Source organism: Parasteatoda tepidariorum, chromosome 9 (assembly GCF_043381705.1).
Source record: "Parasteatoda tepidariorum isolate YZ-2023 chromosome 9, CAS_Ptep_4.0, whole genome shotgun sequence".
Lineage (NCBI taxonomy): Eukaryota > Metazoa > Arthropoda > Arachnida > Araneae > Theridiidae > Parasteatoda > Parasteatoda tepidariorum.
Window position 1 is genome coordinate 67,605,058 of NC_092212.1, and position 14,087 is coordinate 67,619,144.

General features: G+C 30.8%; 1 protein-coding gene across 1 annotated transcript in view; it reads right to left on the reverse strand.

Annotated features, from left to right (window-relative positions):
- LOC107437959 (potassium voltage-gated channel protein Shaw-like) overlaps positions 1-14,087 on the reverse strand; it is a 191,226-nt gene that overhangs the window by 100,012 nt on the left and 77,127 nt on the right. The window contains exon 2 of the mRNA XM_016050110.3: positions 2,612-3,928. Coding sequence (XP_015905596.1) covers positions 2,612-3,124 — 513 coding nt within the window. The 5' untranslated portion in view covers positions 3,125-3,928. The remainder of the gene's footprint in view (positions 1-2,611; positions 3,929-14,087) is intronic.

A 14,087-nucleotide genomic window follows, 5' to 3' on the forward strand; every position in this document is an offset into this window, starting at 1 on the left:
AAGGCACAGCAAGACTGCTGGCACAATTTGAAAAATTATGCTGAAAGCTTTGAGAAGTAGTGCTACAGGCAAAATTTGCATCGACCAAAATGAGAAAGACCAAAGCTGATTTTCTTTTTCATTACCATCATTGTATATATCATACCATATTACCATTATTATATAAATATTATATAGAATAATTTCAAAATTACTATGCCTCACCAGTCTTGACAAATACAACACAAACTCAACTAAACAAATTAATAGTCTGCCAGAATAAAAAAACTAAGAAGTATAGCAAAAGCCAGATGGTTCGTAATAAAAACTCCACAATAAACCATGACCTTAAAATAAATGCAATAGACAAATATGTAGCCTAATTAAATATCGAATTCTCTGAGAAAGCGATCTCTTGCTCTGCAGCAAATTTCAATGATATTCCAATATGAAAATTTAACTGAGGACAAGATACCAATAGTATAATATTATTGTATCATATTCTCGACATCAATAGCATATATACATAAGCTCATTTTCATCATACCTGCTTACCTCAACTTCATATTCTTACATTATGGTCTTATCTGCATATAACAACACAGTCAGAACTCAATGATCTTCATGAATACTTCATTTGCATTCCACCACCTCATCGAAACACCACAAAGTTCAAGCTAAAAATGAATGGGAAAAGGGCCGCAAGTGGCCTCAGGTTCCCAGTTACTGTACAGTTCAGTTCAAAATTGCTGGTATTAAATTTAGAAAAAAAATGTTAAATTCCAGCTCTTATTTCGATCGATCAGCATGGGTACAAATGATATTATTTCTAAAAGCTTCAAGCGTGATATTTCAACTTATGCCAACTGTTTTTCTACAACATTTGCTGCTAAAAGAAAAATTGTAGACATAGAAACATTTTCAAGTCAAAATTTTTGATGGTTTTCCATTGAGGGACCAACATAATCTTGATGGTAACCATCAATTATTCCATCATGAACCATAATATTTTTTGATGGTAAACAACATAAGTAACCATCACCCCAATGTAGGAATTCGTGCAGATTCATGATGGCTCAACATAAGAATAGCAACTTGTTTTGATGGTTTGTCCATGTTGAACCATCAGAAATTTCCATCATAGTTTCTTAGAAATCAAATGTTGGAACGATCATGAACCACCATCACTCCAATATAGGAATTAAGACTGATATTTGATGGTCAGACATAAAAAACAAAACAAATTGTTTTGATGGTATATTCCTGCTGAATCAACAATAATTATTATGAAACCATCATGGATAGGTAGTGTTGTACCATTATGGACCATCACTAATTTCCATCATAGCATCTTAGAAATCAAATGTTGGAACGTTCATGAGCAATCATCATTACAATGTAGGAATTAAGACTGATTTATAACGGCCCAGCATAAAAAAAAAGCCGAATGGTTTTTATGGTATATCACTGAGAACCAACAAGAATTCACATTTAACCATCAAGAAAATGTATAGACGGAACCACCATGGATTGTTGGTCCACGAAAATCATACTTCTCTTGATGTTTAACCATCATATTCAGGGGTCTGTTTAGAAGAAATTTTTTATGAAAACCCTTCAAAAAATATCTTTTCATAAAAACGAACCCTTCACAAAATAATTTATCTTTTAATCGGAACCTTAATTTGTTTATCTTCATTATTGTTTTGTTAATCGAATAAACCCTTTCCGGGGGGGGGAAGAAAGACGGTTCGAGACAAACTAAGTTTCCCAAGGTTTAAATTCCAAATGTAGTATTCTAAGAAAATATTTATACTTTTACAAGCATCGTGTGCGCATTCTTATTAATATTAGATTATACTTTGTTTTGGTAAATAAATAACGGATCGATTTATATTTATTCGTAAAATTAATTAATAGAATATTATGTAAATAAAAATTAATTTCCGGCATATTTTTTTCAGTAAAATATAAATTTAAGAATTGTTTAAGTTTACTTAAGTTTGCGTAACACATTGAAAGTGATACATTACTAAGTTGTGTTATTTAAAATATGTCATTTGAAATTATTAAAAATGTGAGTGATTTTGTTTCCATTATTCGTCCCGAAAGGAATATTCTGTGTTGAGCAGTACAGGCCATATATTTGTATGTTGAATCTCTAATTTAGTAGCAGCAATTGTTGAGCAGAATCTTGTATCTATTTACAATTTAAGAACTTCTTGAAAAGGTTTTTAGCAATTTTTGCAATAACAGGACCCTATTTGCACAAATTCACAAAAGCGGGACCCTGGTTGAAAGAATGTCACTTAACGCTTATTTTACATTCACAAATTACGAACAGTTTTTTCACAAGTTTACAAAAACAGGACCTTTCACAAAATGTCTGGACAGACCCCTGATAGTATTAAAGAAGAATTTTTCTTCATGGAATGATGGAAGTTTGTGGGCATATCAAAAACCATGAACGCATAATGGAAAATGTTGGATGATGGTGACCATCAAATGATTTTGAACCATCAAGAATGGCACTGAAACCAACAAAATATTTTGATGGGACCATCAAGAATTTTGACTTTTTTTGACCGTTATTTTGAACAACCGTTGTATTATTATATAAATGTTTACATACCTTTGCTGCCGTCGAAGAATAAGGTTCATCGAACAAAGCCCACATCTTAGGTTTTATTTTTTGCCAGCATGACAACGTGCCAGCTTTGAACTCCTCCTCCATACCGAACTTCATGGCTATTTCTTCGTCACTGGGTTTTTCCGTGTCCAGATCCAACTGATCCAGAACAGCCAGTGTCTCTTTGGTGTCTCTGTGCTGCGTGTAGGTCATCCAGCAGCAGGGTTCAACCTGGTTCGAATCTAGACCCCAGAATTCCAGTTCTTCCTCGAAGAGTGGACCACAGACGTCGGTGGGATAGTGAAGTTTGCCCGATCGGTAGTAATTAAGGATTTGAGCAAAGACACCAGGGTGACGGTCGAAGAAGTATTCGTTTAGGACAGGATCGTAATTGGCTAGAGCTTCGGTAAGTCTGGATAACCTGGTGGCTGGTATCTTCTTGAGAGTGGCCTTGTAAGTCTCGTGACGTATGCCACCAACATTTAACACCACTCGGTTTTCTGAGTCTAGGTTCATGATAAGTACCTTTAACTATGTAAGAAACTACACTTTACTTTATATAGACGAGAACCCATCGTTATAACATTTTTGAAGGCTGGTATTCAATACACTTGAAATATTGCTTTTTCAATTTTGATTTAGGACAGAGCTTATGCTTGTATACATTTCGTAAGTAAAATTTACATCTCCCTTGAAATATTGCACCATTTTCATTCATAAAGAATATTACGAAGGCAAAAGTGATTAAATTACTTATGACAATTGATTGATTGAACTGAGTATATCAATAAATTAATATGTATCAATCAATCATTTTTTTGATATTTCAAACTATCTTCATAAAAATTACATAAGTGAGACATTTTCCTTTTAATTTTCGAAAGATAATATTAAAAACGTATATGTTTAAAATTTCTTAATTTTCACTTGAACGATTTTCTAAATTAAGTCAAAATAAGCTCTTTATTTCAAAGATAATTTTCAATTTGCTTTTCAGTAAAAAAATTGCTTCAGAATAAATATATCTTGTTTTTCATTTTTAACCATTCTTCTATATTAAGCACTTCCAAACGTACAGCTCTGTTTTCTAAATAAATATTGTGAACAAGAGAAAATAATAATAAACAACAACAAGAATAAGAAAACAATGATATCGATTTTTCTCAATTCAAGGTATTACTTCATGTTCGCTTGCAACATATTTTCTTCAAATAAAGATATATTTTAAACAACACCGCAAATTTGTTTCCATCTTCTTTTAAGATTTATTCCGTGAAGAAGTAGAGTGGATTCCGTGCTCTTTCTTGATTCCTTACAGAACTGCAAAGGAAATAAAAACAATATAAGAATTTGCAAGAAATTTAAAAGCAATATCAGATTTTAAGTTTAAGCATAAACACTTCCAATAACGATAAAGGTAATTCTTATTCTAGAATGACAAGCAATATGAAGATAGGACTTTTTTTATATATCCAGGATGCCACTGGCGATTAAAAGAGTAAAAAGTGGTAGACACTCGAATAAACTTTTATTTATTTTCTCTTTAATTGTTCAATCGTAACTACTACTATGACTTTTGAGCCATGGTGGCACAGGGGATAGAGCGCTCGCTTTCCAATAATGTGAATCGGGTTCGAATGCCAGCGATAGCTGGTCGATTCAAATTCCGTATCGGGCTCGCACCGACCACAGTACTGACGTGAAAATATACTCAGTGGACAGATCATGGGTTCGAGTCTTCAGGCTGACCGTGAGGTTTTTCGTGGTTTTCCTCTCCATGCAACGCAAATTCTGGGTTAGTTCCATCAAAGGAGAATTTCCCCCAATACTTGATTTAGGTGTTCCCTTGTCTTTTGGATTGGGTTCAAAATTACAAGGCTATGGAGTTGAACATTAGTATAAGCTTATAAAATAAAATATGACTTACATTTCAAATTATTCATACTTAAAACAATTTTCAATGGTAAAATAAAAAAATAATATACTGCCTTCTATGCCGATAACACGGCAGTTGTCCAAAAATCTTTAAACCCTGATTTGGCCATTTCAAGACTACAAGACTTTGTCTACGAAATTGAGGATTTGTGCACAAATATTGGCGTGTTGCCATAAATGCTGATAAAAGCATGATAATTTATGCAGATAATGCTAAAAATACTGATAACTTATTTGTATGGTAATTAATATTATAACAATAATTGGAATTTTATTAATCAGCTTTTTTAGTCGCCCGTGGTCCCTCAGTTTTATCCTGTTCAGTTAACTTCGTATTGTTTCGAGGATGGTTTTCCCAAGAGCATTTAAATTAACAATGTCAAGTGAATTAACATTTTAACGTTTTCTCTTTATTAAGCATGAGAACCATTTTTTGCCCTCGATCTATTTAATGGATCAGTTGTTTCCCTTTTACTATGAGACGACACATATCATCGGGACTGTTTTGGAAGATTTTTCCTATTTTTTATTCATGAGCACATCCAGTTTGTGTCACTTGGATAATTGTTCTCTGATAGTTAAATAAAGTTTTTGCTCTTTTCAAATCCTGTGCCCGTCTGCCATTATACATATGTGTGTATGTATGTATTGTTAAGAGCTCAAAAAAACTATCATATAAATATTAAAGGCTTATGTATATATATTTAATTTATTTCAGTGTCGTGGTAATTAAAATAGCTTAAATTAAACTAATAAATCCAAGAAATAAATAGTAAGAACAAGTTTTACTACAATTTTAGTAGTAAGATAAAAATATTTCTCAAAATCAGTAAAAGTTTGCAGTTATGTAGATGATTCAAAATACCAAGTTTATTAAGTATTTACGCTTATTAACTTTCATTTTAAAACATTAAAAATGGTTGTTGCGTTTGACTTTTGTTCAAATATGTATCATGGAGTTATATCAATCTGCAATGAACATGACGTCATTTTGTAACCCAAATGGCTTTAATTTTAAAGGGTTTTTTTTTTTATTGCTAGGACGAAATTAATTTTTACTTTTAAACGAATGTCAGATATTTCAACTTGCTGCTCTTTGCGGGAAAAATTTTCTCTAATGGTAACACAAAATCGATGCATGAGTATTGATTTTTGTTTGGTGCTATGTGAATTCGATCGCCACTATTTATAAACAATCCAAATATGCATATAAAAAGCCACTTTTATTCAGTTCATTCACGGTGACGTTTTGAAAGTATTGATGACGTTAAACAAATTTCTGCAGAACTTGAGTTTTTATTTAATGCCACTTCATAAAATATCTTGCAGAAGACGGAGCAGTTATTTGTTTACTGAGACGAAGCAAATTTTTACTTTGATAGGAATGTCTTGGATGACAACATGCTGCTCTTTGTGGGAAAGTTTTTTTTTCTAATGGTAGCAAAATCGATGCATGATTATTGATTTTTGTTTGGTTCTTTGTGAATTCGACCTCCACTATCATAAACAACACATTATGCATATTAAGAGCCACTTTTTTCAGTTAATTTTCGGTGAAGTTTTAAAGTATTATATGGATCTAATATGAGTAGATGCATAGGTAAATTGCAGTGCTATTTTTTAGCAAAACTAAATTAACTAATAAAATATAAGTAAGCTTAATGGTGTTTTTGAAGCTACGTGTGACACCATACTGAAATAAATGGGCGTTAAAACCAAATCACAAATTTATTTCCCTCCCTGATTTTGTTATTAAATTCAACTTTACAGGGCAACTACATTTTTTACAAACAAATAAACATTATAGGAGTTCAGGTCTGCCAGATACAGTGGCGTACGCAGAATTTTTTCAAGGGGGGTGTTCTTAATTTTTTGAAGCTACTAAAAGAAATTCGAGTATGTAATAAAGCACGATTATTTCCCTTATTTAGACAGCTAGACAGTTTTGACTTTTTATTTAGACAACATTGTTTGATTAAATTTTGATTTGATTTTTTAAGTTTAAGAACATAATGTAATATCTTCTCGCATGTAATATCTTCTGAAAAAAGTCCAATGTCATATGGGTGGGAAGTAACACTTTGAGGGCCACTTTCACATTCATCAGATTTTGTTATGCTAGAAACGTTTTCTTCAACGGAAGTATCACATTTCTGTACAACAGAAAAACTTACATTGTACTCCGTTCCCCCTTTTATATAATTTTTCACCGCATCTCCAAAATTCTCGAATTGTCTCAAAGACGACAGAACGTCTAAGATTCCAGAATCATCGAGTAAAGACCTCGCGAATGACAGCCAGTCTCGAAAACTATCGCGACTGGCAGAACAGAAAGGAACCAGTCCATAACAATATCACGTGAATTTAGTTTCAAAAGTACAACCTTATTATAGTAAATGTTTTTTTCAGTATTCTGAGAAATACCATGAGATAAAAATGTAGGCATAAGGCAAATAAAAATATATAGTCTTAAAAAGTAATACCCGCATAATTTCTACTAAAATGTTTATTTTTGCCATTTTGTCTGAGCTCAAGGGGGGTGTTCAAACCCCTAAACCCCTCCCTTGCGTACGCCACTGGCCAGATACTACGCTTTTTTGCAAAATATTTTATAGTATGACCAAGAAAACCCAAGGCTTTCAAAATTTTTGCTAATTTTGCCAAAATTTTAAAAATCTCACCACGGAAAAGCTAGAATAAAGTGGCGATATGAACTTTTAAATTAGTTGTGTGGGAATTAAGTTCAAACGAATAAAAATTAATACATTAAAACATAAATTTAGGTACCACTAAACTAAATTGTTTTAAAAAAGCGTAGAAAGTTGGCAATCCTGTACTTTACTTAGTGGCACACATTTAAAAACTGGAGCTTTTAAATTGTATGGTCATTTTCCCACATTTTAAAAGCTTCATCACGGGGTGACTGGATTGTTTAATGGTTTATTAAAATTACGTACATTTTCAGGCTAGTGTGTTCAATTTAAGCTTATAAACCTGGTAATTTTTATGATTTAAGCAGTCAGTTTCTAATCGACCACTTTTTATTTTTAAAAATGTATGCATAAAGCAGATCGCTTCAGCGAGGTAATGTGAATGATGCCCACAATTCTCAAAGCGTTTCGGGATTAAATTAGTAGATTAAAACATAAATCCATAAACCAGTAGAATACATTTCTCCATACAACTTAGAAATAAGGCAGCCCTGATTCCTATCTATCAAAATATATTTGTAAACAAAAGAGAATGCGTATGATATTTACAAATGAATATTTAGTGAGAACTTTATATAGTGATCTCGAGGTACAGGCTAAGCGTGAATCATAGTGTTCATTCTATGATTTACACTTACCGTTTGTAAATCTTACTCTTACATTGACAAAAAAAATAGCGAGTTAAAAATTAAATTTTTAATCGTTTATATTTTTGCTTAATTTAACTTAACAGTTATTCACATTTTGAAATGGAATTTTATTCAAGCGGCAACAATATCCCCACAATGACTTATACTATTGGATATTCATCAAAATAAAACTGGCTTCGAACTCAACGCATACCTTGAAATTAACTTGTGTATGAATACATATTTTACTCACAAAATTTTTACATTGTCTGATTTTAACTGCAATCTTTTTCATTTTTCACTTTTTAAAATTGAATAAAGAAAACAGTTTTAACTATTCGGCATAACAATTACCAAACATAATCTATATATATATTTCTCTTACACGGCGACAAAAAAAAGCCTCATTACAACTCCCCGAATGGCAACGCTAGAAAATCGACCAATGATTGCCGCTAAAAATGTCACATGCCAAATCTAGCTGAGATGGCTCAACATATAGCGCTTTTAAAAACGGAAACTGATATAACCAGAGAGAGTATAAGCTAGGCAGAAGTGAGTAGTCTTTGTCGATAGATCTCTAGTTTAGTATTTTGTCGAAAGCGCTTTTTTTTCACGAATTTATACATTACGAAATATTTTAACGATTTTTGATTTATATCAAGAATTTATTTGTTTTACTAGAATTTATTTGTTTATGCAGGTTTTTCCATTGCAATTCACTTATTTAAACTTTTAATAGACTTAATTATAGCCAAAATTCTAACCTTTTTAAAAAGATATCAGTTTTAGAAATTTTATCTTAAGATTTTATACTAGTTTAACGAATTACATGTCATTTATTTGAATTCAAATTTATTTTAATGACTTAGTATTTACTAAAAAGTGTAATTTTTTTTAAAAAAAAGTTTTTATATGGATTTGAATGATTGTTTTGAATTCTTAGAATTTTGTGAATTTGCAATGTACCTAAGTTAGTAGGGAGAAAAGCGAGCTTGGTTTGCGAAGCAAACCATATCAGATTGCGTAGCAATTTTCGGGGGTTGGCGAGCGTTAGCGAGCAGGGGGCGCAGCCCACTAGTATTTATTTATTAATCAAACGACGAGCAGCTATATCCTCAAATTAACTTATATTGAATTAGCTTCAAAAGAAAAATTGATGCGTGTTTTAAATAAACGCATATTATTTTGAAACTACTATCTTATGTATGAATACATATTTCATTCGTTTAATATTTCGCAATTTTGCCTTTTTTTTAAAATGTAATCCTTTTTTTTTTTAATTTTATACATTCAATAATAAAATAAATTTGAACACTCCTGTATAACAATTTCCGAACCTAAAACATTTATTGATCCAACACCGAACAACAATATCCTCAAAATGACTTATATTGGATATTCATCAAAATAACAATGGATTCCAGTATATTGAGAGAAATTCTCGTCTGACATTTTAAGTATTACGAAAGAATTAACTTTTGAAAAAGGCTTTCTGGAAATTTTCTAAAATCTTTTCTGGAACTTGATAAGTGACGCAATCCATAATGTAATCTACGCTCCCATTGGCCATTCAACCATTTTTCTGCACCTCGCTGTTTCTTGATTTATGAGACCTCTGCAGACATTTTTACCCAGGATTGCAGTCTTGCACACTGTTGCCAAAGATAACCAACAAAAAGTAAGTCCATTGAATTAAGAAAGAGTTTTCAAGGGGAAAAAAAGGAAAGCACCAAGTCGCCCGCTTCTCGGACGGAAATTGGTTTCCTTCGGCCGAAAATGGTCTTACTTTCAATCGCTCTAAAAGCTGTAGAAATTCCTGGAAGAATTTTTCCCCCTTTTTCAGAATCGTGTACAGAATATATGAAATAGCTCGACAAAGGAGAATGAGAGAATTTTATCTTCGATTTTGTTCGTTTTTTTTTCCTTCTTCTCTCTCCCCTTTTTCGCATGTTGACCGTTGTGAATTTTATAAAGGGTATATTCATCACGTTCTACCAGAACATAAATGGTTAAATTTACCAAAAATAGAATTTCTGAATTTTTTTTTTGGAAATCATTATTTATTAATGCGCTTACGAAAATTTCTATTGTTCACACTTTTAAAAAAAAATTTAAAAAATACATTTTGATATATTTTTTAGGTACATTCTGCTTAACAAAACTCAATTTTAGAATAAAATAAATTTGTTTCCTGTTAATAAAATTCTATATGTGCGTGCAAGATTTTTCTTTAAAAAACAAATATTCCTTAAAAAACGAACCTCTATCTATCACTCTCTCTCTCTCTCTCTCTCTCTCTCTCTATATATATAAAGCATAATAAGTAAATACAAAATGGACAACAACAAAAAAAAGAGAGAAAAACAAAGGAAATTAAGAAAATCAATAGGTTTCAATACTGTGCATAAGCTGCAAGCATATAGAACTCATAAAATAAGATCAAAATACAATACAAATCAACCAGATATAATTGTGTGCAGTGATGAAAAGATTATATATATATTTCTTCCAGATTTCTATAAATTTCTCTTAATAATTTTCTTTTTTCATTATTCTGTAATTTTTTCCATGTTTTCTCCACATTTTGAACTTATATATGTATGATATATATATTACCACAATTTGTAAAAAACTTATTTCTCCAAAAATTTAAGTCTAGTATATGAAAAAGAAAAAATAATTCTATACTGGACATATGTATATGCCCTTTTATTGCCTTATAACTTGAAATTTAGAAGAATGCNATCTTATCTTTCACTCTTGATAACCAGCTTGTTTGAGAAATAATGCTGACCACTTGCTACCATCATGTCAGCATTGAAATTATTAAGATCAGGGGTCTGTCCAGGCCGAATTTACTACCGTTTAGCGGTACCTTCACAAATTCAATTTTAGGTGAAACGATAGTTTCACAAATTCAACTTTAGGAAAAACGGTAGTTTCACAAAATACTTTTTCTTAAAATTTTATTTTTGTCTCCCTTAAGAAACGATAAATCTATATTTTTACCATGTTTTTGTGTTGACTTTTTAATATAATTTTTAATTCTTCACAAAATATGTCAAAATTTTCACAAAATAGGTATCTTAGAAAATCATACGGTAGGATCCAGTTTTCTCACATTAATTTTCATTTTGGTTTGGTTGTCATCAGCATAAAATTGATACAAGTCAAGTGTATTATTTTCCTAAAAGTATTTTTGTTTCTCTAATTTAAAAGTAGACATAGTTCATGTTATTAAGGCCTATCGCATTCGATGGCTGGGACACCTTTATAGATCTGAAGACCCCTGCAAAAACAGAAACCTTTTTTAAACCAGAAGGTACAAGAAAAAGGGGTCGTCCACGGCTAGGTGGCTGGACGCAATTAGAGGGATATAAAGATAATAGGAATAACTAACTGAGAGGAAATGGCACAGAATAGATCAAGATGGCAAAAACTTATTGGGGCGGCCTTGGCCTGTCATAGGCTGTAGTCCTCAAGAAGAAGAATTTAAAGGTATTAACCTGTACTGTCTTAATACGTTTTTGATTTTGTTTGTTTCCTAAATTAAGAGTTTAAGAGGAGTGTTAAGAGCTTAAGTTATTTAAATCAGTGTCTGATCTTATTAATCATTTTACAATTATTTTTTTGGGTCCAAATTACATTATTATACTATTATGAATTACTGTTAAAGAGATTCGCTACATGATTCAGAACTTAACTTTCAGCTCTTCAAATGCAATGTTGCAAAAATTGTATTTAAAATATACATCCGTTCGTTTGGAAACAAAAATATTAAATTACAGTTGTGAACTCACCAAATTTGTTTACAACGATATACTTTTAATTTTAAATGCAATTTCAAAAAATGATTACTTAAAAAATGATTTATATTAATAGATCTTAATAGTATCATAAGAGAGGGACATATTTGGATATGGGAAATAGCGGGACAAGTTTTCTTTTTTGGAACATATATTTTTTGTATATTTTGAAATATATAAACGTTTGTTTGGTAAGCAAAAATATTAAATTACAGTTGTGAACTCACCAAATTTGTTTACAACGATATACTTTTAATTTTAAATGCAATTTCAAAAAATGATTACTTAAAAAATGATTTATATTAATAGATCTTTATAGTATCATAAGAGAGGGACATATTTGGATATGGGAAGTAGCGGGACAAGTTTTCTTTTTTGGAACATATATTTTTTGTATATTTTGAAATATACAACCGTTTGTTTGGTAAGCAAAAATATTAAATTACAGTTGTGAACTCACCAAATTTGTTATAACGATATACTTTTAATTTTAAATGCAATTTCAAAAAATGATTACTTAAAAAATGAGATTACTTAAAAAATGATTTATATTAATAGATCTTAATAGTATCATAAGAGAGGGAAATATTTGGATATGGGAAGTAGCGGGACAAGTGTTCTTTTTAGAACATATATTTTCTGTTGAATAATTTCAACTGTTTCATGCCGAAAAACAGCAATTATTGCGAAGCAATCGTCGGGATTGATGAGCGTAAGCGAGCAAGGAGCTTAGTCCCCTATTAATTTTTAAAAAAATGCTTCTGAAATGGCATATTTAATGTACCAATCTAAGTATTTTTTATTTCATTTTTTCACACTATAATTACTATTTTTATTTTAAATATTTCCAAATTTAAAGGAAACTTACATATTTCAAATGCAAAACATTTCTCAACATTTAAAATAAAATACAGTTCTAAAATTGGTCTCTTTATATAAAATACAAATTATTCATATTTTTCACGGATTCGTTAAGTTTTAAAAATATGTGAATTTTTGTAAATTTTTACAGAAAATAAAAATAAAAAAAAAACTTTTACCACGATACTATAAATCACGATAAAATTACATTTCAGTCCTTAAAGTCGTCATCGTAAATATTCAACGTTTTTAAAAGCGAAATAAAAACGTGACTGAAAAAAAAATGCATAAATCGGGAAAAATCTACATCAAATCAATTCCTAGAGCTTCATTTTTTATTCATAAGAGTTTAAATTTATGAACACCAAAACTTCAGAAAAATCTTGATTTGCATTTTTGCGATTCCCAAAGGAAAATTGAGCCCAATAACCAGTAGGAAAAAAATAAAGTAACGGGTAGAGAGATAACGGGTCTCGGCCAGATAGTTCCTAATTGCATTCCCAAGGCAACTCCATATTTCCATTCGCTTTAGTTACTAATTTTATAATGGTATTGACATTTTGTAACGGAGTTGAGGCACAGAAATAGGAGGGAGAGAACGGTTTATTTTTTTTCACGGTTTTATGGTTTCTTGGAAACGTTCCAAAGAACAGTGTTAAAACTTTGCCGATAAGGATATGTGTTCTTGATATTTTATTCAATGCCTTTAGAATATTTAAACCACGGAGGCTTGAAAAATTGCTCTCGTAAAAGTTTTAGAAAAAAAAAATTTAAAGAGCAATAAAAAATATGCGAAACATATTTTCAAATTTTAAGAAAGGAAGTACATTTTAAGTTGGATTGCTTTCTTTTAGGTTGTTTATAGCCAAGTACTTAAAATTTGAATGCAAATTGCATGTATTAAATCCGGGGTTTAAGTGTTGAGTTTTTTCGTTTTATGTATGATTTGCTTCTCCAAAATATTTGCTCTTAAAAGGTTCAGCAAAAATATTTTATGTTGATCTCTTTATTTAATATGCTAACACACATTAATGATAATAATTGATATTTTGGACTTTATCGGAGCCTAAATAAAATAGTAAATTTCACTAATGGACTTATGACATTAAACTGGGTGCTAATTGAAATGAAAAAGTTGTTAGAATTATTGTAATTCCTATAGCTTGTCAGATACAAAAATTGAAAATTCCAAAATAAACCTTTCGTTGTTTTATTTATTGTATTATACAAGAGTTTGCAACTTCAAATTGCTCGGTGGCCACTATAAAACCGCTATTGGAGCTCAATATTTTTGTAGGTTTTAACATTATATATACGAGGGTTGCTATTTATATTTCTAGCCTAATAATGAAAAAACAAATATGTAGGATCGAAATTGGTTTTATTGTTTTTTCAAAATATTCTCCATGATGATCAATACACTTTTGCATGCGTTTGAACTAATTTTCAAAGCACTTTTTCCAGTCCGATTGAGGTAACTCCAAAACATCGTTTTGGAATGCATCAACCGCTTCTTCGGGGGTCGAAAATCGTT